This window comes from Idiotropiscis lumnitzeri, chromosome 9 (genome assembly GCF_059441095.1).
Source record: "Idiotropiscis lumnitzeri isolate Australia: NSW breed Sydney's pygmy pipehorse chromosome 9, RoL_Ilum_1.0, whole genome shotgun sequence".
Taxonomy (NCBI): Eukaryota; Metazoa; Chordata; class Actinopteri; order Syngnathiformes; family Syngnathidae; genus Idiotropiscis; species Idiotropiscis lumnitzeri.
The window spans coordinates 18,914,023-18,939,211 of NC_142399.1; the positions used below are offsets into that span (position 1 = coordinate 18,914,023).

General features: G+C 39.6%; 1 protein-coding gene across 1 annotated transcript; it reads left to right on the plus strand.

Annotated features, from left to right (window-relative positions):
* Positions 1 to 7,081: 7,081 nt before the first annotated feature.
* Positions 7,082 to 16,873, plus strand: vax1 (ventral anterior homeobox 1). Its single transcript, XM_088304929.1, has 3 exons — positions 7,082 to 8,264; positions 9,454 to 9,641; positions 15,089 to 16,873. Exons 1-3 carry the CDS (start codon positions 8,051 to 8,053, stop codon positions 15,617 to 15,619), a joined length of 933 nt encoding a protein of 310 aa, XP_088161055.1. The 5' UTR covers positions 7,082 to 8,050; the 3' UTR covers positions 15,620 to 16,873.
* Positions 16,874 to 25,189: the final 8,316 nt, after the last annotated feature.

A 25,189-nucleotide genomic window follows, 5' to 3' on the forward strand; every position in this document is an offset into this window, starting at 1 on the left:
CGTTGGTCTCCTTTTGTCTAGTTTCAACAAAAGGTCATTATTAGAACTCTAATCCATTACATCAAGACATTGGAACCATTCGTTTGAAATCGATGTGAAGAAAAACTGAAGTTGTTTGGTGGGAGAAATCAGACTGGTCAAATAATATCCCCAAAATAAGCTATCACAACATTGTGAATTACTTGTTTAGAAAGAAGAGTGCCTGAATTTGGGATGAGTTATATGCCATTCAGAGCCTTGAATTGCTTTGTGTCTGGGTCGGTGAAACAGGCTGGCTGCATTCAACACGACCTTCTTCGTCTCATGACAGCAAACGTATGTAGCTTTTGGTTGACACAGAACGTCAATCACTATTTGGGCTTTTGAGTTTTTCCTTGCCCTCCTGGGGGTGAAGATCAGGGGATGTCGATTGTGGTTATGTAAAGCCCATTGAGACTGTCTGTGATTAAGGGCTATACAAATAAAATTGACTTGACTTGACTTAACTATTTTAATGCTGTAAAACATTGTTCATTCAATCGCTTGTGTCCGGATAAACTTGTCTTGCTGTACGTCATCGAAGCCTTTCAAGCTAGAACTTAGCTTGCTAGAGGCTAACAAAGGGACACGCTAATTGGCAGTAGGTGGGGTACATCCTGAATCGTTTACAAGCCAATCACAGGGAACACATAGACAAACATCTATTCCCACTCCCAATCACTCCGAGGGAGGATGTAGAACAGGGGTGTCAAAGTCATTTTTTGCGGAGTGCCACATCATAGTCATGGTTTCCAGAGGACCACAGTGACTGTGACATGTGATCCCATATAAATGTATGATCACCTTATATTATCATATATTCACAACAAATTGATGGAAAGCCAGTTTTGAAATCAGAAGCCAGTAAGTAATAGTTCAACAGTTTTTTATTTATTATAAAGTGGGGAGGATTGGTAACAAATAAATGGCAATATCAAATATCTCAATGTTGTTAAAAATGAAGAAAATGTGCTCAAAACAGGAAGTTGACACACACCATTTGCTCGTCGTAAGCCACATAAAATGAGATCGCATGCCAGATCTGGCCCCCGGGCCTTGAGTTTGACACCTGTGATCTTGCATATTCATTTAACAATGTGTAATATATATATATATATATATATATATATATATATATATATTGTATAAAAATACAGTACTGTATACTGCATTTGAAGTGAAAGAAATGCTTAAAAAAATTCAGAGAGCCATTAAAGAAAAAAAAGTACTCATCATAGAGCAGAATTTGAGCTCAGCTGCCAACACAGCCTTCCACCATCAGTGAAAACAAGCTATTTAGAGGGTTCAAGAACAGCTTGCTCTCTTACTGTGGAACATAATCAGCACATTTTTAAACATAAAGAAGGGCGATGAATGTAACCATTCATCTTGAGTTACCATGTTGTCACTCAAGGCATCACAGCTCTCCAAGGCCTGCACTCTCCACAGAAACCTACCTTGTATTGGAAAACCTAAAAGGGTTTTCCAACAAAGTACTAAGCAGCTCTGAGTCCCAATAATGCAACCACATAGAGCCAACTTATTCCATTCAAGTTGACAATATTAAAAGGTTAGGCTCGCACCACACATTTGGGCTGTCTTGTGATAACCGTGTGTGTGAGACACATTCAGCTTTGTGTCATCTACAAATAAACAACAGGTCTTAGAAGAAAAAGAAACCATACTCTCCTTACAAATAACTTGCAACTGCAACGCTCTCTTTTTCAAACCAGTGTTGAATAATTTTAACTTGCCGCATTTATTCCGACGCACCAAGCGTCTTTCACCATTCAAAACATGTTAGCGTTAAAATGCTGAATGTAAAACGAGATATTTAGTCCACCCTGGTAATTACTTGACCATTGTACAGGTCTCAATTTGCCTGGAAACATCCAAGCTGGAATCTGCTCAATAGATATATTAAACCAGAAATAATTATTTTTTTTTTCTGGTCTTGGCTTCCCTAACTGAGTTGAAGCATTATTTATTGGTACATGGTAAATAGAAATCTATAAAACGTTTCTTGTCAATAACCCAAATGACAAGAGTCATTGAGGAAGATCATGAATATAAAATATAGGCTAAAGAATTACAGCGTAAGCTAAAATAACCAGCATAAAACATTTATGATGCAGTACAGTTATACATACCACAAAAAAATACAATCACAGAAATGATTCATTTCATTTCTTTAATTTTTTTTTTAATGAATTCCTTTCTGAAATTACAGTCAGTCGTACAGCATTATATACTGTATGTAAAGTTTAACTAAAATTAAAGCTCTTTGGACCACATCGAATAGATATGTCATTGTAATCGACAATACATAAATACATTTGTGGGAGTGATTTATCCTCTAAAAATACAGATAGTTACCTGCTATGCGACACAGTCCAAAAGCAAATCAGCAACAGCTCACAAAATAACAAAAGAGTTATGAAAAGCGCTGAATTGGAACATATCTTCATAAACATAACCAGAACGCTTTCAGCAACAAATGAATTGATGAATTTATTCACTAGCAAAATAAAAGGGACCATTTGTGACACGTTTAAAGCAGTTACCATAAAGCTGACGTTGTGTTGAGTGACGTGGTCTAATTGTGTAAAATTAAGATTTATAATTACTAATGCATTTATTTAGATGCATGCTTTCCTCTGTTGACTTGATTGTTTTAGGATTATTGTGTTATTTGTAATCACTTGCTTTTACACTTTTGTTAACTCGATACAGTGATTTGCCCATGCAATTTATAAAGTTTTTACAAGCTTTAAGCAATCTGCGATTTTTTTATATTAATAGAAGCACACCATACATTACGAGACTGATATCTGGCCTTCACAAGTGATTGATCCCTCCCATTTCTTTTCTTAATATTACAAACATTGAACAATTGCAAAGTACATATTAATACAGAAATTTTAAATGGACATCAATCGCTCAGCGTTGGCAGTTTAACAGGTTGATTATATATATATATATATTTCATGATGTATTTTCTGAAATCTTTACCTCGCTCAAATGTGACATTCACCGTAGCGCCTCTCCAATCTCCAGTGCAAGAGACAGGAGAAAGGTTGCATTCCAGCGCCCCAAGCAGGCTGATGTCAAATCCGAGAGACGCGGCTCGTCGCTATGCCTTTAGCACCTTTGTGTTGGCTTGTCAACTTCTAGCTTGGAGAAAAATCCACCAGCCGCTACTGCGACAACGTTTGGTTGCTGTAACATGTGTGAGATTCATGGCTGGTGAACACTGGTGGATGGTGGTGAGATCCCGTATGCCTCATCAGTGAAGCTGAGTACTGTTGGCTTCACCTCAACAAAACTATACCGTATTTAACACACAAATCTTAAATATGTTCGATCAGAATACTTATTAAAAGTGTCTGAAAACATTAAAATCCAATAAATGTCGACTCTGCCGTGAGAGATGAGGCTGCTTGCTGCTGCACTTCATATTTTGCCCACCATAGTACTCATGCAGCATCTACACATTCATCTTTGCGTGCGGGGGTGTGTGCGCGGATGTAGGTGCGTGCGCGTGTGGGGGTGTGTGTGTGTGCGTGTGAAAATCACGGACATTATTGGATTTTCCAAAAACAAGCAAAAAAAAGTTTAAAAACACTCACCAGAGAACTAATATTGAAAAGAATTTTAATTAAACATGATGGATGATTATGTGATTGTTTTTTTTTTCTCTTCTCTTCGTGATTCAGGCAAGGCTCTTCATAATCTACACATACAGTACATATTTTGTGTCTTGTTTTACATTTCGTTGTACATGTTACAATGACAATAAAGCAATTCTATTCATACCTAGCTTCCGATTTGGATTTGTAATTAATTTAGCACAGATATATAAGCGGCGATGTATCCGCATTCACATCAAGCTGATTCGTAATCACAATGGCTGCCTTAATGAGCACAGCATTACAGCAAATTGGGTTTGTTTTGTTATTGTTATAATAATAATAATAATAATAATATTCCCTTTATTAGTCCCACAATGGGGAAATTCGAGATTCTAACCCACGCCTCCTGGGGAGACTGGGTCCTGAACGCGGCGCCTTAGACCACTCGTCCATCCTGGCAGCCAGTGCAAGAACACATGCAAACACTGATATATGATTACAATAATGACGGGGAACTTGCACAGCCACTGTAGCAAATGTTTCTGTTGGTCAGGGTGACCTTTCTACAGTCAAACAAAAGTAAAGCTTCTCTTTGGGTGGTGTAAAATTGTGCAGATATGTTTGTCATGAGAAGCAAGTAAAGTTTGGTTGATCTGTGTTTTTTTTTTTAACTAGCTTTGCATATGGGCGACAACATTTTTCTCACAATTCCCATTCACGCACAGCTGCAAAAGTCAAGTCATTGTACACACAACTGCATGTACGCTGTAAAGAATTTCAGTGTGAAATAAAAGTAAAAAGCTGACAGCAGGGAGGCAAGTACTATGTTTCTGTTATTTTACAGTGTACCTACTGTCATTTATTCCACAGTATATTACCAAACCATAATAGTGGGTGGTTTTATATATTTTAGCAGTATACTTCTGTATTTTGGATGACAGTACATACACTGTCCATTCTAGACAATTTTATGTGGGGTGAAGAGGGGGTGGTAGGAAGATCAGTTGGACGAAGGTTTGAGTTCACCTGCCTTAACCGGTGGTGTCGGTCGAATGCAACCATTTCTTCTTGAAAGGAGTGGGACTAAATTGTAACGACACTTTTTATACACATTCTAGAGACAGTGTAAGGAACATTCATAATAAAATGTTTAGTTTTGTATTGATAGCTTCACTGCCATCCGGAGTGGCAAGCGGTTGTCAAGGCATTTGGTAAGGGAAGCAGATACTTCCCACCTAATAAAAGCACTGATGAGTACTTGACATTAGGACTGTGTTACGGTATTTATAAAGTACATGTCAGTTTAGTTATTAAATATGCCATATAATTATAATTATTATGATAAAACACCCACAATGGATAGATTATTCTTGCACTCGCAAATTAAACGGTGAACTATGTATATAGCCACCCCTGCCATGGGGCAGGCTGAGGGAAGCGAGGCTGTCACATATGGCCCCTCCGACCATCAGTCACACCCAGTCGTACACCAGTGTGAGGGGCACTTAAGGTAAGGTGGGTGAATTGTCTTGCCCGAACAATCAACACCACATGACTGAGACAGAATAAGATTTGAATAGCAGACCCTTGGGTTATTGCACAACCCACTCTACCTCCTGAGGCACGACCGCCACCTATTTTGCGTTGAATTCATATCATCAACAAGTCCTATCAACATGCATGACATTGTACTTTACTTAAATTGTGTCCCTCTTACTGCTTGTGCTTCTACCCTAAACCGATTCCACAAATGTAGTCAGCAACATGCACCTATTTGCCTGTCTGTGCATATCAGGTTATCTGATTGCCCGTTTGGAGGCACTGATATAGATAGAACTGTATAGCAAAGTTGGAGAAATATCTGATGTTCTTTCGATCTTTCAATTTAAAAAACAAACAACAAAACAAATCTAGGTTCTAAATTAACTGTAATCCATCGTTTTATGATGTTAAAATACAGATCTACCGTTTGTGTTAACTGGCTGATTAACTGTTAATTTACACGCTATGGATGAATATCAAACAGTATTTTACAATTATCATAAAAATAGCACAAAGTACTTTGTAATATATTGTTTTAAATTTACTGTAAATTTACAGAAATTCATCACAATGTCCTCTCACTGGAGGAAACTATGTCAAATTTATTATCCTGATCCAGACTCACACAAGAGCAAGTAACATCATCACATAGTATTTATTTTAGAAAATACGTGCTTTTCAGTGTTAATTATCGTGAGAAAGATGACTGACCCGGGAGTTTTAAGTTAGCTATTTTGAATTTAAACCTCACCAAACTTCATGAAATGTATTCTAACAGAAACCGTTATAGTTGCCCTTAATAATGAGAAACATGCACAGCTGATTTTTCAATGGCCTGTTGAGCTCATTCTGTACCTTGTGTATTCACTTGCACCAATGCTTCCACTTATGAGAAAAAAATGTATTTTTAGCCTTTTAAGCTCTTTATTGATCTAGTCTGCTCAATGGATTGAATATTAAAATGGACAACTTCAAGTACAGTCATTGTATATCTCGAGCAAAGGCCTTCCTTCAGCAAGTTGGTGTTCTCAAACGATTACGTGGTGGCTTGTGTATATTCGCAAATCTTGTTTCACATTGTTGCACAATGTGGGTAATTACCATTGGAATATGTTCGCAAGCTGCTCTCCATAATGCTCTGCTGAGCGTGTGTGATTTTTTTTTTTTAAATGCAGAAGCCGAACACTCGTCTTTGGCCCTCCTCTGTTATTGTGTGTCGCTGAGAGGCCACAATGCTGTATCCTCGATCTATTTCCCAGGCTGTGGCTGTGCTCTGCAGCTTGAGAAGCCTCGGTTCCCCTTAGTTGAGGCCTTTTCGCCTCCTTTTTACCTTCCCCTAACAATGGATCCTGCCCCACTCCAAGCAAACCCCCCCCCAAACATTCTGTGAATAAAGTTAGTTCAACATGCAGCCCTTAAAGCCACCCTGAGACTGCTGCCGGGCAGGCACACTCACAGAATTGTCTGTTAATAGTCCAATTAGATAATTGCCATCTTTCACTCCTTTCCCTCTCTGTTTCTCATAAAGGCATGAATGGCACTCAGGGAGGGGGGCAGCTTGAAGGGGGCTTCTGGCCAGCTAAGGTGACAAGAAGGACCAGAGAATGTTCCTTGCACTCGGCCACTGGATTGAATTGAATCTTTGTAGCCTAATCAATGGTCTTATTGGATTACTGACCACTGCTGTGTTCAGAGATATTGTTGCACTGACAATTAAAATAGCTAAGAGTTGGTGCTGGGGTGGGTGGTTAGTGGGCTGGAAGGCGAGTGGTGCAGAGGGGTAGGGGCCATTCCAGGGGTATGCATGTGTGAGAAAGTGAGCACTAATGACCAGGTTTGTTCCCTTTTTTGCATCTTGCAAACGCGTAGGTTAAGATCATGAGAGCTGAAGTCGGTTTCGGGGGTTCAGTCATTTGCTTTCGGGATGAAATTGTTTTCAGGACCTGGCTGAGTTGATCTGCATGGCTGGCAAAAAAATCCAAAACAAACAAAGAAATAATAAAACAGGACAAAGCGAGAAAGTATAATTAAAAGCGCCACGGACATGGATTTCACCCGAAACTGTTTTCCTCTCTCTCGCTCTTCTCTGTCTCGCCGTTACCGCTGGCTATTTCCAAGTGTCTCTTTCCTACGATAGCGGTAGATGTGAGCATTACAGGACAAGCAGAGCCATAGAGAAATAGGATCAAAGTTGGCTGACACGGCAATCGACGGCAATCAAAGTGAAAAGTTGAGGAGAGATTGCCAGCTGGGTTTGGACGGATGAAAGAATGAAACAAGCGGGAACTTTTGGTGCGTCTGGAGGAGTCACATCCCTGTGACTGACTACGTTGATGTGAGGGCTCAGGGAGGCTCGGTTGCGAGGCAAGACCAATCATTTCTCTTGATTCCCTCGGCTGTCAACAAACGGACGGGAACCATCAAGACCTGGTCGATTTTCCCTAACAATTTAGAGTATTCACGAGGTTACGCAAATGTGGAGGCAGCAAAATTACCGCAATCAGTTGAAACAGCGAGGGCTCATCCATGGCTCTGATTATGTGTAGCTCATCTATCAGCCTGATGTCTTTGTAACAAGGAAAGGGGGGCATTGAATTATCATCGAGTTTCACGGAGACGTTCAAGATCATTGGGCAAGGGAGTTGGTCAGTGATAATAGGGTTTCCTTGGTTGGGTGGCGGAAGTCTTTCACCATTAGATAGCTGACGCTACCTTGCTGAAAGGTGCTGTTTTGAAACGAAACCCACACTGGTCAGATGATCTGTTGCGCCGTGTTCTCTTGAATTTCCTTTTTGTTTTAAACGGGACAAAGGAAGAAGGAAAAAGAGGCGGCCAAGCTACAGGTCCACCAACTGAGCATGGAGGTCAGGTACAACCAAGAGACAGAAGGATTGGTGCTGAAGAATGGACTTAAGGAGGGCAAAGACGGAAAGGACTCACAGGGCAGTTTGTCCAAAAGCTTTCTAAAGGAGCAACACAGCTCTTTTTCCTCCTCTGGGACTGTGGAAAACTGCGAGAAAAACAGGGGGAGCGCCGCAGACCCGGACTACTGTCGGAGAATACTTGTGCGAGGTAAATCTTTCGTCTACGATGATCCAACAGAACTCGGAAATGTAGAAACTATTGTTAGACAGCAATCCTGACTTTTGTTTTAATGATGTAATTCTTTTACTTTTTTGCTTCAATTCCAAATTGCACATTTTCTGTAATTGGAATTAGATAGCCTTATTAGGTCAAATACAAAAGTTTCTCTTATTAGAAACACATTCGAGAGGAATCCTTGCAATGAATTTTAGCAGTTACTAGAAAAGCAATAAGGAGAAAGACTAAAGTTACAATTCTTCACATTTCTTATTGTGCTCACAATATTTTTGTCCAAACTGTAATTAAATTCTTGTTCTTTAACAAAACCTAATTGTGTTGCTTAGCAATTGTTGCTTGAGTTGAAAAAAAAATCACACTTTGTCAATATTAAGTTTTTTAACATATTTTGGTCAAAGTAAAATAATTACATATGGAAGAATTGTTGCTGTTGTTATTAAAATACATTATACAAAATTCTTCTATTCTATTTGTGAGGATACTATTATATAGTGGTAATGAATTTATTATTATCATTCTGAGTATTAATAATTGATTATTATTATTATAAAATGGAAATTAATTTGATTATATTGATATATTGTTTTGTTATTTTACTTGTTTTTTATTATAATCAATTCAGCCAATTTCAACCAATTCTCTTTCAATGCCTAAAAATTAAATAATGATAAAGTTACCACAATTAAGCAAGAGAAAGTACAACTTTTCTGTTATTATATTTTTCAGTTTCAATTATTTACTGGACAACACTCCAAGTGTAGAAAATGAGGGGCTATTAAATGAAACCAAACATTTGAATAATTTGCACATGTCGCTTTATCAATCATTAATTTATCCAATCAATTTATTTAACACTGCGCAACCTCTCAATTTATTTGAACAGTTTTGGAATGTTCTAATCAGTATCTTAATTTGCCGCTTAGCCATTCCAAACAGTGTGAATTTATGTGCTTTCTTGATTATAAATGTCTTTGATGATGAAGTAAATTATGTGACTTAATATCATTTTCAATTATCATTCACAATCGTAATTCATCGACGCAAAATAATGAATGTTTGACAATAATGACGACAGTGTTCACTTGGAACTGTGTTTCTCTTGATGTCAATCACACTACGCAGTGCACTGTGTGACTCATCTTTGTTGTAATTGTTGTAGATGCAAAAGGCTCCATCAGAGAGATTATCCTACCAAAGGGTTTGGATTTGGACCGGCCCAAACGAACCCGCACCTCTTTCACTGCAGAGCAACTCTACAGGTTAGAGATGGAGTTTCAGAGATGTCAGTATGTCGTTGGAAGGGAGCGAACTGAATTGGCCCGACAGCTCAATCTGTCCGAAACTCAGGTAGGTGGTCATTTCAACTGTCTTCCTTCAGCCTTCAATATGTTTGATTATCCTTACATTCTTTCTTTAGTTACTTGTTATAATAATAGCCATGGAATATAAAATTGTATCAATTATTGCGTGAAATGTTATTAAATTGAATGAATTAAATAGGAATATTTTTTTAATAATACAATGCAGTATTTAAAAGACAAGACAAATTGTGATGAGATTTTTTGACAAGTAAATGAACTAGGGCGTTAATACGGGGAAGAAAAAAATTAGCTACAATATTGAAATGCTTGATTGTTATTTTCATGTTTGTTTTGAATGTAGACAATTGACCATTTATCTAAAAATAGATCAACACAGTATATATATATATATATATATATATATATATATATATATATATATATATAAATTATCCCACTCTGAAATGTTTGAAAATCCTCAATTTTGACACAGGAAAAATCATAGCCTCATTTTTCAAGACTATGAGAAGACAAAACAAGATATTTTAATTATTGATCATATCATATTTAAAATAATGTTAAGAAGTACAATAAGATTTATTTTTATGCTTCTGCACAGAAACATTTCATGTAATTGTATTTGTTGAAGTTATAGGCTTGCTGCCTTTATAATGAGGATGCGGCATTAATTTGAATTGAATTTACCTTGCCCATGAAGAACTACAAGGGCTACAGTCTATTTTCACACTTTCGCTACAAGGTGTTTTATTTGATCTAGATTTCAAATTTGACTTTTTCTGGAAACGGTATTTAGTGAAACAACTTTGATTTAGCTTGAATTACTAATTACGTAAATGTTACTGTCCTTCAATTTTGAATTGAATATTATGCCTCTGATTGCAATGGGCCTCACAGATGCACCAATGTTAAAAAATACACCGAAGCACTTTTTTTGAAAAGAAGAATGTAACGTTATATTTACCAATGGTATTTTTCAGAAGAACAGTCTAGATGGGAAAAAAATAATTGTATATTGCATTTATTTGGTTCTACATGTGCAAAATCTTTTACAATATAGCTTTATAATTTCAAGGTTAAAAAAAATGAATTGGAAAAAAATATTAAAAAGATATATACCCATACACAGTGTGTGTGAATGATAGACTAGTATACATTTGACCACATAATATACTCCATATAAGGATTACATTGAGTTTATAATGTGCTAGATTCCGACGAGATAAAAGTCGGCATGAAACAGGTTGTGGACTCCTCACTTCTATGTGCGAGGGGTCAGCTAGAGTTCACGTGCCATGAATGAACTGAATTTGCACTCTTGAGTTTGACACCATATTTCAAAGCAGGTCAACCCGTAACATTGTATTCGGACTTGAAGGAATCATTCCAATTTCTTTCTGGCTTCTGCAACTTTTAAGCTCAAGTGTTGTTTTTCCATTTTGTCAAAATTGGCTAACAGTGTTACCCTCTTCATCCTTGTTGCAAATTAAATTGCGTAATTAATAATTAGTGATTTTCAGCATGACTAAATTGATAGTTTTTTTTTTTTCTGAGGTCTGCAGATCAAAATTTGCACAAACTGAATTCAAGGCCAAAACCAAGATTTTTTCGAAGGAAAAAGCTCATGTTCTCAGCTTGAAGGAGGCGTAAGAGAGCGAATCTTTATCAGTGTCAGTTCTCAGCAACAAAGTGACATGATTAGATTAACATTCGGTCCATAGAAGTCACATGCTGCTACAATAATCAATCATTTTCATTCTCAGCTTCTCCTTGACGTGTGACCTCTATACTATACTAAAACATCCTATGCTCTGTTCGGATGAGCAGTAGGGCCTTTCATAAACAAGAGAGCGTTGCTTACATCAAATGGTTTAAATAATTTGGTCATTCCAATGCGATGGTGATATATGTTTGGCTTTTGGAAGTATGCAGTAATGAAAAGTGAACATTAGCTCTGTTAAAATAACAACTAAGGGGCCTGCGACTCATTCGAATTATTACACTTCTTGGATTCATTTGCACTGTATTTGAATTACTTGTAGTTCACAATTATTGTGCGAAAATTACTGATGAGCTATTACCCCACCGCCCCAAAAAATTTAATATAATAAAATGATTCATTGCAGTTAATTTATAGACATTGTTAAACATTGTGTTCACAAATGAACATGATACAATAGACAGCAGTGAATGGAATTCAAGGCAAAAAATTTGAATAAGAACTTGAAAAAAAATGCACAATATATTTTGCATGGAATTGTTATGGCTCTTCATTGAGATTTTTCATTAGTACAGTGTAATAAATGTACATTATAAGGACCTACCTTACAGTTGACCAATATCTTTTGAATTATAAAAGCACAAATTTCCAAATTCCAAATCAACAAATGTAAAGAAAATAAATTGTGTACAGTGTACCTTCAAATTAAATATAAATGCAGATGCCTCTTCTGCCTAACCTGACTTTATTTTATCATATTTTTTAGTTTATTTCTCTAGATGGTTTTTGCAATACCTAAAAATGTCAAAAAGCGACTCACCAGGATCCCAAAAAATGTGGAAATGGTTGCCAATTGAGTTCCGATGTGCATACTCATTAACACATTTGCAAAAATATTGCATTCAACCAATGTAGCTGACAATTAGCAGGTTATTTCTGACTAACCTGTCAAATAAATCCAAAGCCAAATATTTATTCACGTCTTGGAGCGTTATCTTCTGGTATAGTTATTTTAGATTTTTGGTATTTTAATGGACTGAAATATTCACTTATGTAAATATGAATGCTAGGCTAATCGATCTGTCTTTTCTGGGATCTCATTTAATGGACAAACAATTCTCTATTTAGGAAATAACTACATTATACAGTGTGTGAGTGAGTGTTTGTGTGTGGGGGGTGTGTGTGTCTGTGTAAGCCTTTCTTGCATTTTTTTTGTGCTGGCATACCAAATATCCACTTGTATGTGCATTACACTTCCTGATTAATGCGACCTTGAAATACAACTCCATTGAATGTAACCCGGGATTTTGCTGATCACAAGCAAAAATGCTCTGCGTCGCATTGAGAAATAAATTAATTAGCAACGCTCTGGAAAACACCTTTCATGATCAACACATCACGCAAGTTAATTTGGTATTTAATCAGCTTGGCTGTGGAGCAACCTCAATGATTTGTGCATCGCTCCGCTGTGTGCTTCAAAGGCCCCTAATATATTCGACTCTATACATATTTACTGTATATCCAATAATGTTTTCCCTGAAATGGATCTTTTATATGGCATCGCTATATAGTTCACTGAAATTAAATTAATATCATTTTAATATCTTTCATAAATATTATTTAACTCTGCTTATGTATCATCAGCAAATACGTTGCTCACCAATAAAGTCATGATGAAAAAGTCCTTAACTCAAAATGTAATTGTCATTATGGTTAATATTAATATACATCTGTGATACATTGCTTGAATTGCCTTTAAGTAGTTTTTTTGTCATTTGTCATTTCCTTTACTCATTGGTTATTTGGGGGAAATTATAAGTAATTATTAGTAAATAAAATCGAATCAGAATTTGGTTGAATTATTTGTGTTTTCTGAAAAATAATTTTAGCAGGGTGACATAATGCATTACGCGCGGGATTACGGCGTCCTCCACAATCACGCTTTGTTTGATTTGTAGCAATACCGGAATATGGTTGGCCTTTTACGCCAAAATATTAGTATATATTTTAGCAGGGTGACATAATGCACTACACGCGGGATTACTGCGTCCTCCACAATCATGCTTTGTTTGATTTGTAGCAATTCCGGAATATGGTTGGCCTTTTACGCCAAAATATTAATATAAGGGCTACGCACACTGCTGTCACACTGAAAAACTCTTTAAATTGTAAAAAGTGGATGGGTGGATATTATTGCTCCCTTCCCTTATGAAGGACTATGTAAATGGTCTTATGGTCTATGGCAGCTGTGTCAAACATACGGCCTGCAGGCCGGAATTGGCCCACGACGCGGTTCAATGGAGTAAGCAGGATGAATTTTGAAAGAAAAGAAATGCATGAAAAACAAACACTGGATTTTTATTTTTTTTTTTTTAAATAAAACATACCTTCTACATTATCCACTAGGGGTAAACTATTTTAGCCAGGGTAAATGGGCTGTCTCTTGTATAGCACTTATCTACCTATGGTACTCAAAGCGCTTCACACTAATGCCTCATATACCTACTGATAACATTCCATCAGGAGTAGTGAGGCGTACTGTTGTAGGAGTAGGAGCGGCACTGAACGGTAGAAGAAAACCGGTGACAGCAGTGCGCCTTCTGCTAATTATGGTGTGGTCTACCCTTATTAGCCGAAATGAACCACATCCTATTTATTCACAGGGGGAATGGGAAACCTGTGTGCTTGGTGTGTAATCAACAAGTGTCAAAAAGCAAATAATATGGAACGCAAATAAGAGACTCATCATGACGAAAATTATGACCGCTTGCAAGGACAACTAAGAAGAGAGAAGATAAAGAATTGCTGGTGGGTCTGAGGAAACGGCAGTCTGTTTTCTCTTGGAGCCAAGAGGTCAATGACGCAGCTGTAAAAGCGGCCTACCTGACTGCTAACAAAATAGCATCAGCATTGCAGCCATATTCCGACGGCATGCCGTTAAAATATGCCTTGAAAGCTGCAGAGATGTGACAAGCTTTTACCAACATTGATCTGACGAGGAATACTGTGCCAGAGAGGATTTTGGAACTATTGGAAGGCTTTAGTTAAAGTCAAGTAATTTCTTACAATTTATGAGGCAACTGATGAGAGCACTGACACATCTGTACAAATATTGGAGCGCTGATATTACTGACGTCGCTCAACTGGCCGTAGTCATGAAGACATTCATTGACCGTCACTCAGAAGTTCCTTGAGTTGAGAAAGAAAGGGAAGAGGAAGTAAAGAAAAAAAGAAGAGAGGAAATGAAAGGAAGCAGGAAATGAAAGGAGGACGGAGGGAGGAAGGAAAGAAAGTGGTCATAAGTAAGGAAGAATGAAAGAAAATAGGATAGAGGAATGAAAAGACAAAGACACGAGTAAGGAAATAAGAACGGAAAAGTCCAAACAGATTGGGTCAAGATTGAGGACAACAGGAAGGTTATTTTGCATTTTTTTTTTTTTTTTTAACTTTACACATTTATAAAAACACCATGACCAGATGTAAATTATAATCACAAGCAAGATGTCCATTTGTCTTAAGAAATTTGAGGCTGTTTATGATGTATTTTGTCATTTCATTAAATATGAATATTTTCCCAATGTACTTGGACAAAGGGGCAAACTTGGACTGATTGTTAATTACAGGTGATTATGCTATGATTTTGATGATGCTATGATGCTTGACATCTAATTTGCCCGTACGTTTTTCCTGAACTATAATGACTTTGACACCCCAATGTTTTGCGTGTTTGAAATTTCCCTTGGCTTTGTCTACAGGTAAAGGTTTGGTTCCAGAACCGGCGCACAAAACAGAAAAAAGACCAGGGGAAAGACTCAGAGCTCCGCTCAGTGGTTTCAGAGACTGCGGCAACCTGTAGTGTCCTCAGACTGCTGGAGCAAGGTCGGCTTCTCACACCCTCAGGCCTACCTGGCATCTTGCCCCACTGTGGTAGCAGCACTTTGGGCTCGGCCCTGCGGCCCCCCTCCATTAGCATGGGCAGCAATACCAGCAGCATCGGAGGTAGCAGTGGAGCCGCCGGTGGCAGCCCGACTCTACCCGCTGTCACCAGCTCCGGTACGGTGCCAGGCCTACAGAGCTCTGCGGCAGCTCACAGCTTATTTAGCTTCCCCATGCCCTCCTTATTGAGCGGTGTCGCCAGTCGCATGTCATCGAACCCGCTGACCATGGCCAATTCGTTAGCCGGCAATCTGCAAGAACTCTCTGCCCGCTATCTGAGCTCTTCTGCTTTTGAGCCTTACTCGCGGACCAATGGCAAAGAATCCATGGACAAGAAGATTCTGGACTGATGCTGTTTTCATGTGGAAGTATTCTTGTTTGCTCTGGAATGTTATGGCTTAACCTGTCTCATCACTCAGTCACTGTCTCATTTGTTTGTGTTATCATGTTCTGTGGCTGTCTGGTAATCAAGATACATATCAAGACCTCCACACACTCATCTCGTATGGACAGATTTGGCTGTGGTAATGTTGTCTGTAAAATGTTAATAAATGGGTGATTTAAGGGAGGGAATTCTTAAAGGAATTATTTTCCCATATTTACGTTTCAGAAAACACTCAGCGGGAGTCAAGTTCAACGATTCATTCAAAAAGATGCAAAAGTCAAATAGCAGCACGGCACAGTGCATAGGGTTCCACGCAACAAAAGGAGGCAAGCATTAAAGACATTTCTTTACTGTGTAATATTATTTAATTGTATTGGGTAGGTCAAACAAGACGCAACACGTGAGTAGTTGTCGAGAAAGAGGCCGTTTTGTGTAGCAATACTGTATGTCAGATGAAGCAAATCACAAAGTTACCTGGTTTAGCGCTGTCTTGTATATTCATTTGTGAGAAACCTGGCTTCAACAAAAACATTCAAGAGATGTAGGTGTCATTCAGCAGAATCGCTCATTGTCTTCTCAATGGTTTATTGAGGACCGGAATGTTTTTTTTTTTTTCAACACATCTGTGTCGGGATTTTTCTGTCCTCAAGTTGCAGTAGCTAACCTTTACTTTTGATCATTTTTCTTGTCTGTGATTTTGGTACCATTGTGAGTTTTGCTGTATAGTCCTTTAGAAAAGCTTTTCTTTTCACCATCAGTGTGCTGCTTGCTGTGATGATCACCAAAATGGGAAAAGGTTTATCAGCCTTGAAGAACTCCCTTTTGCTCCTTTGTGAAATCAGCGGCCGTTAAGGCATAGACACACTTGGAGAAAGGGTGAAATGTTTGTACTATAAAAGTACTGCAAATGAGAGATGTATGTTTAAAATTGTTATTTTATTGTAAATTATTCAATTTTGTAATTAATACATTATTAGTATATCTGCTGAATCAAGAATGAATGAATGGATTGAATGATCAGTTAAAGCTATTTGGTGCTGTATTGTGCGATTTGTCAAATGTGCGGTCCAAATGTGGATATATATACTGTATATCATGTATACTGTTTGGCTACATGCTTTTTCCTTGTTTCTTTAATTCATCTTTCTATGAAGCAAGTTCATTGATACATTCCGTGACTGTTATATATTATATCCAATACATGGTGGTTTGATAAGTATGACACAGATTTTTTCTTTCAATGCTCTAAAGGTCAGCACTCAAAACCGTTATCCCAAAACACAACCTCTTTAAAAGGTTGGATAGTTAAATAAGATGTTTTTAAATACTTTCACTATTACCTTGTTTATTTAACTTGGTAAATTTGCATAATGGATGTTTTACATGGATATAACTATTTTAAAATTATGATAGTAATGACAATCACATACTGTAATGCTCTAATTAATTAAGGTTTTCCCCCCACTTGTAGACATGTTACAGTCTATAACGAGTCTTCTAAAAGGTTGCAATGACACTGCCCAGAAGGCAGTATTTCTTTAACAACCTGTTAAATGTTCCGATTTTTGGGGTTGCACCGTTGCTCCCATTGCAACATCCTTATCAAGCAAGTTACTGCTGCATTCAATCACTTATTATATTCCAATCCAGCTCATGTTTATGTAGCCACTCATGATGAAAATATTTATTATATTTTTTAAATATATGCTGAGTCAACTAGTTACATTATGACCACACAGTGTCCATCTGGGAATCCATTAGCTCTCCTAAATGATACGAAAAGGTCAACTAGTATCAAGCATTCGAGCAAGTGATCAACATAATTTCAGATCACACTGGTAGTACATCACAGTGTCTATTTTTGCCCGTAGTGGATCATACTCCCCACTGGACATATACTTTACTTAACATTCAGTAGAAACATGGCGGTTTTCAATGCAGAAAAAAATATATTGATTTAAGCCATTGCAGTAAACTCAGCTTTAAATTTTATAGACATTACAATACACCAATGAAGCCAATAAACTGGTCATGTATAATAAACTATAGAAACATAGCTAAGAAGTTCTGGGACTTTAGTGAGGAAGAAACTATTAGCACTCACACTTCGGAAAAACACTGGGCCTAAAAAAAAACCAAAACATTTTGTTTCTACAGCATCTGTCTTGGAAATCCCCCCTCGAAGAGTGGGGGGGAATGGAGGTTGCATTTATGCTTCCTAACACCCCTCCTATGACCCTCCAAAGCCGCCCACCACCCCCACCATCTATTCTCTTTCTTCACCCAAAGTCCAATTAGGATGAAGATATGTGTTTTTTGTAAGAGTGTGTGCATGCGTACGTGTTTGCGTGTGTGAGCGTGTGTGTTTTGGGGTGGGGGTCCTCCAGGCTGTCATAGGAGCAGACCACCAACACATTTTCTCTCGTCACATGGTCCTCAGGGTATTCAAGCTCAGGTCTGAGGAAAGAGAGGTCACATCCTGTCTTTTTTTTTCTTTTTTGCTTTGTCGTGCCTTGGGTTTCAGTGCTAACGAACTAACACGCCTCTTGCAACAGTAATCCTGAGGTCATTGCACTGCAAAATATTTCAAGGAAGCTCCTTTTGTCTTCATGTGTGTCGGGAAAAAACATGCTGCATAGCTTTACTGCCCTGATTATTTCAAAATAATGAATCCCTTAAGTAAGCAAATAAAGGGAAAGACTCCCAAGATTGTTCAACTTTTGGATTTGTAAAACAGAAAGACAATATTAATTATTTCTTGGATGGCTTGAGTGATTACCTGAGCTTTGTTGGGTGGCCTCTAAAATTAAAGGGACAGTGATTCAATAAATAAATAAATAGATAATGAGTAGATAAAGTAATTCCATTATTTCTCTTTTCATTTCAAGGCATAAAATTAAATAGCTTGAGACAGGCATGTTTAAATGGCTACCCTGTTTAAAAATAGCAGGATAAATTGCTAGATTCATAAATAACTAGAAAATTAAAAGAAAATGCAAATATCAAAAATTGCAGCTTTAACATAATTTGATTCTTCGAATGAATGACTCTTGTTCTTAAACTGTATGCATCTTGAGCAGAAGAAAGGAAGAATAAACTGTCACAAGGTGAGATGGATCCTTCAGGATGTATTGGCCGTGGTACACCAGCCGCAGTAACTAGCTGTTTAGTGGTGTAAATTACCTAGTAAATGCAAGCAAAAGAAACATTTGATGTGCAAATGTATTTTATTATTGAGGGCATCCAGTCAAATTTATTGATGGTTATTAATGATTGTAAACAAAAAAATACTGGAAAAAAATTAAATACTGAAAAAAAAAAAAAAAACCACTATAAAACGTAACTGCCCCCCTTCAAAACATGAATTAACTGTGGCGACACAGATTTTTGGACAGATGAGTTCTGAAAATAACTGAAAACTCAAGAGAGCCATGACATTATGTTCTTTACAAGTGTATATACACTTATGATCACAACTATACGTGTTCTCTATATTTCGTTGGTGGAAATGTGCATACATCTGAATTTCACTGCTACTTTTTTCATGGGTATAGGGGGATTTTAAATTGGGGTATATAGGATACAAAATAAGTGGCTCGGTGACCGACTGGTTAGCACGATGGCCTCAAGGTGCGGAAGTTGAGGGTTCGATTCTGGCTCCGGCCTTTCTGTGTGGAGTTTGCATGTTGTCACCGTGCCTGCGTGAGTTTCCTCCGGGTACTCCGCTTTCCTCCCACATTCCAAAAATATGCATTGCACGTTGATTGGACACTCTAAATGACTCCTAGGTATGAGTGTGAGAGCGGATGGTTGTTCGTCTTTGTGTGCCCAGTGATTTGCTGGCAACCAATTCAGGGTGTCCCCCGCCTACTGCCCGAATATAACTGGGATACGCTCCAGCACCCCCGCGACGCTTGTGAGGAGTAGTTGCACAGATAATGGATGGACTTCAGTATGATATAAGTGCCAACGTTCAGATGGATCAGTAGTCCTTTTAAACAGTGTGATGATCTTGATTATTTCTACTTAATTTAGATAATTTTGGAACACTATTTTTAAACTTCCTTTTGAACATCGCAAACGATTCACACATTTTCATTTCTTTATCATAATTATTCCATAGATTAAAATCTTTAACAGAGACACATTTTGCATTAAATTAGTTTTTCATTAATCTTTTTTCACTGCTGCCCCTTAAATTATAACAGCAACCCTCTCAGATTTCGAACAGCTTCTGAACACTGTGGCAAAGTTGATTATTGTATGCTTTATACATTGTAAAGTTTTAAATTTAACCAAGTTGTAAAATTTCATTTGATAAATAATTGATTGTATATAACTTGATTATAATTGTGTAGTTCCTTTTTTAAGTTCATAGATTGAGTATGTATTTTATATATATTTACCATACCAAGACCCCATTGGTTAGGTAAGGCAGTAATAATGAATAGTATATGTACAGTATATGTCCTTTTTTTTAGGAGATCCTTGGTTTTATAAAAGATACCCATAATTTTAGATTTTTTTCAAAAAATAAATAAAAGTTAAATCAATGGTGAAGTTTTTAGATGAGAAAAGTCTCACACACACACACTCGCACACGCACTCCAACTACTTAGCTGTGTGGACTCATCATGTATTGTCTGATTAGATACATCAAACGCATGCAAACAGAGGAATCACTCAGTCTATATTAATGCTTGTACATAAAGGCCAAATTAATGCCATTCGCATCACCAGGAAATAAAATGTATAAAAGGTACTACACAATTACAGTAAGTGTTGACATTCGATTTGTGTAAATGTCATGGCTGTAGTTCATGTATATGCTAAAAACCCATTAAGAGTTTTGCATAAAGCTGAATGGGAGGAGAATTTGGAGGTATGCTGCTGTTGAGTTAGCATTGCGACCATATCAAATAAGTATCCTTCCATGCATTATCTGTACTGCTTCTCCTCACTCTGAAAGGAGGTGGTCCTGACTGCTGTTGGTTGTGCTTATGCACCAAACAACAGTTCAGAGTACCCACCTGGTTTGGAATCCTTGGAAGAAGTGCAGAAGAGTTCTCCTGGGGAAGCCATAAATTTGCTGGGTGTCTTCATTGCTCTCGTGGGCAATGACAGTGAGACCTGGAGGGGCATGATTGGGATGAACGGCCAACTGATCATAACCAGTCCTTTGTCCTGAACGAACACCATGTTCAAGCATAATGGTGTAGATCAGAGCACTTGGCAGCAGGACGCACTCAGCTGCAGTTCGATGATGAACTTTGTAGTTGTGTCATAGGACTTGCGGCCACCTGTTTTGGACATTCAGGTGATGAGAAGGGGTGAGCTGTCACCTGATCACCACTTGGTGGTGTGTTGGCTCTGATGTTGGGCGAACATGCCTGTTCAACCCGGCAGATCCAAACACTTCGAGGGTTTGCTGGGGAAGTCTGGCAGAAACCCCGGTAAGAAAGAGTTTCTACTCACATCTTCAGCAGAGGTTTTCCCATCAATTGGGGCAGGTAGCAGACATTTAGTTTGAGTAGACCATGTTCCGTGGAGGAGTCCTATCGGGCCTTTTTGGCCCGTGGGACTCCAGAAGCAGCTGATAAGCAGAATGCAGTCTTGGTAGTCACCAAGACAAAAACTCAGACCTGGTAAGATTTTGGTGAGCCATGGAGAATAACTTCTGATCAGCTTTGAAGAAAATCTGGTCCACCATCCGCCGTCTCACAAGAGGGAAGCAGTGCACAGTCTTCACTGAAAGCATATAATGGTAATGTGGTGGTGGTGACCTCACCCCTGGACTTTGTGAATTGGTGGAGACAATACTTCGAAGAGCTCCTCAATTCAGGACCTTGATGTCTACACGCACTGTGTACTGGACTACATCAAGTTCTGCATGGAAACTGTGTCCCTGCACAGGACCATACGGACCTTCCCAAATGCGAAGCCCTGGATGTCCAGCAGGGTCCGCTCTCTCCTCAAGGCCCGTGACGCTGCCTTCAGGTCGGGCGACAAAGCCCAGTACAGGGTGGCTCGTGCTGACCTGAGCAGAGGCATCAAGCTAGCCAAGGCAATCTACAAGGGGAGGCTGGAGGCCCACCTTGCCAGCAACAGACCACGGGAGGTGTGGCAGGGTCTACGGAGCATCACCAACTTCCGTGGCAGCAGCACGACCTCTGTAGACCCGAGTGCATCGCTGGCAGAGGAGCTTAACTGCTTCTTCGCTCGCTTTGACTCGCCCCAACCGTCACACCCCTGCACTTCATGCTCCAACTCCCCCCCCACTCACCGTAGAGGAACACGATGTGAGGCGCGCGCTCCTGGCTGTTAACCCCAGGAAAGCTACTGGACCCGACGGAATACCAGGCAAGGTCCTCAGAGCATATGCCCACCAACTGCCACATGTTTTCTGCAGGATCTTCAACCGCTCCCTGGCTCAAGCAGTCATCCCCTCCTGCTTGAAAACTTCCACCATTATTCCTGTCCCCAAAAAGTCACCCGCCGTCCACCTGAATGACTACCGTCCTGTTGCTCTCACACCAGTCATCATGAAGTGCTTCGAGAGGCTGGTTCTCCAGCACATCAGGGACTGCCTTCCTCCCACTCTGGACCCCTACCAGTTTGCATACCGGGCTAACAGATCCACTCAGGACGCCATCGACACTGTTCTGCATGTTGTGCTGGGCCACCTGGAACAACAGCAGAGCTATGCAAGGATGCTCTTTGTGGACTACAGCTCGGCATTCAACACGATCATCCCAGACATCCTCGTCGCCAAACTGGACATTCTCGGCCTCCCTGCCCTCACACGCATCTGGATTAAGGACTTTCTGACCAACAGACCCCAGACTGTGTTGCTCGGCCCCGACACGTCCTCCACCCGCACGCTGAGCACCGGTTCCCCTCAAGGATGCGTGCTGAGCCCTCTCCTATACGCCCTCTACACCTACGACTGCAGCCCAGCCCACGGCAACAACACCATCGTCAAGTTTGCTGACGACACGACAGTGGTCGGTCTGATCTCGGAAGGTGACGAGACAGCCTACAGAGAGGAGGTAAAGAGGCTGACGGCTTGGTGCGAGGACAACAGACTGCAACTCAACACTGCAAAAACAAAGGAGATCGTCGTCGACTTCAGGAGGAACAAGACGGTACCGCCCCCCCTCTGCATCGAAGGCGTGTGTGTGGAGAGGGTCCACACGTTCAAGTTCCTGGGAGTACAGATCTCCGATGACCTTTCTTGGACTCACAACACCACAGCAGTGGTAAATAAGGTCCACCAGCGTCTGCACTTCCTAAGAGTCCTCAGGAAATTCAACCTGGGCAGGAAGCTGCTGCTGGCCTTCTACCACTCGTCCATCGAGAGCCTGTTGACGTACTGTGTCTCCACCTGGTACAGCGGCTGCACTGAGGCGGACAGAGTGAGGCTCCAGAGGACAGTCAAAACAGCGCAAAGGATTATTGGCTGCCCTCTCCCCTCACTGTCGGACATCTACACCGCCCGGTGCCTCAGCAGGGCTCTCAACATCGTCAAAGACAATACCCACCCAAACTCCCACCTGTTCGACCTGATGCCCTCTGGCAGGCGCTACAGATGCATCAAATCGAGGACCAATAGACTGAGAAACAGTTTCTTTCCAAGAGCCATCTCTATTCTGAACTCTCACACACACACGAGACCACCCTTACCTTGCAGAACAGCATCGTGATGTGTTTTTATATACCCTTCAGTATTATTTTCCATTGCACTCTCTTATTTATCTAATTTATATATTTGTCTGTATTATTGTTGTATTGCACTGGAGAGGGGAGCTCTCTAATCTCGTTGCACTCTTGAGTACAATGACAATAAAGGGATTTCTAATTCTAATTCTAATTCCAGCGACATGATTCTTGAGTCTTTCTGGGGGGCTTATCTATCTCTGGTGTTGAGTTCACTGAGCTAGTTACAAAGCTCCTTGGTGACAAGGCCATTTGGGTGGATCGAATCCAGCCAGAGTTCCTAAAGGAAATAAATGTTGTTGGGGTATCCAGGTTGACATGCATCTGGAGGATCACATGGACACATGGTTAGTGCCTCTGGATTGGCAAAGGGAACCAGAGGGGATTCACACTCATCAGCCTTGATGGTAAAGTCTATTCAGCGGTGCTGGAGAGGAGTGTTACGAGTGTGTATTGTAGCACGGCGGACTTAAGGAAACGGATAGAGGCAGGAATTAAACAAAATAGAGTTTTATTTAACAAAGGGAGCACGTCAGGCGTGATTAAGAAAAAACACAAAAAACTACACTAAACAAAACGAGCCACGATACGCAAAACAAACTAAAGGTGAATGGGTGGAAACGAGGAGCTAGCCGCCAAAAACAGGACTAACCCAAACGGAAAAAAACAAAGCGAATACTCGAAAGACAAAAAGAAAACTCAGCTACCTGGGAACACTAAATACTAGTGATGGGTCCAGCGACTCCGAGGCGTCGATGCGCGCGCCGAGCTTCCAGGGCAAACCCCGTGTCGGTGCCCATACTGCTTTGAGAAAGTCACGTGACCACTACCAGAATCGTGTCGACACAGCGGTCGCGCGCCAAACTGTGTTCATAAGGAAGCGCATCTGTCAACAGGATGGACGCTCAAAACAAGCATCAAGTTATTGGCGCGTTACTTTGCATTAAATATCCGCAAGATGGAAGACGTCACTGTTGATGCGCACTCAGAGGTGCAGCGCTATATGTCCGCAGGACACGTTGCACGTACGGAAGACCCGCTCTTATACTGGAAGTCCATGGAGGCAACGTTCCCTCACCTATTTATATTAGCCACACAGGCGTTGTGCACACCGGCCTCTTCAGTGCCTTGTGAGAGGATTTTCTCAAAGGCGGGGGAAATTGCCTCAAAAAAAGAAATAGACTGAATAACAAAACGCTGGTGAAACGAATTTCTTTTGAATAAAAATCTTTAATTACAACGAGTCCATTGTCATTCACAACACTTTTACTTGGGCATTCAGACAGATGTTCTCTTAATTTATCAACTGCGTCTCGAATATCAAAGATTTTTTTTATGAAATTGCGTGTATGTAAAAATAATGTGAAAGCAAATGCCTAATCAGAATCAGAAATCCCTTTGTCATTGTACTCAAGTGTGCAACGAGATTAGAGAGCTCCCCTCTCCAGTGCAATACAACAATAATTCAGTTAAATATATAAATTAGATAAGAGAATAATTAGTGCGATGGAAAGTAATACGAAATAGGATATATAAAAACACATCACGTCGCTAATCAATGGAATTGGATAAAATTAGTTTGACAGATCAGTGTCAGATGACCCTGTCAAATATTTCCTGCAAGTCCACCAGGTGTCAGTATTCAGCAACACAGTGTCAACACATTGTGTCACTGTGTCGAAACGATACAGGATGCCTCATCTACCCATCACTCCTAAATACTCTACAAATGACAACTAACCTACACTAGGTTAGAGGACTACATCAAATTACTAGAGCCAGGAAAGACTTACATGGATGCAAGCGACACAACACAGGA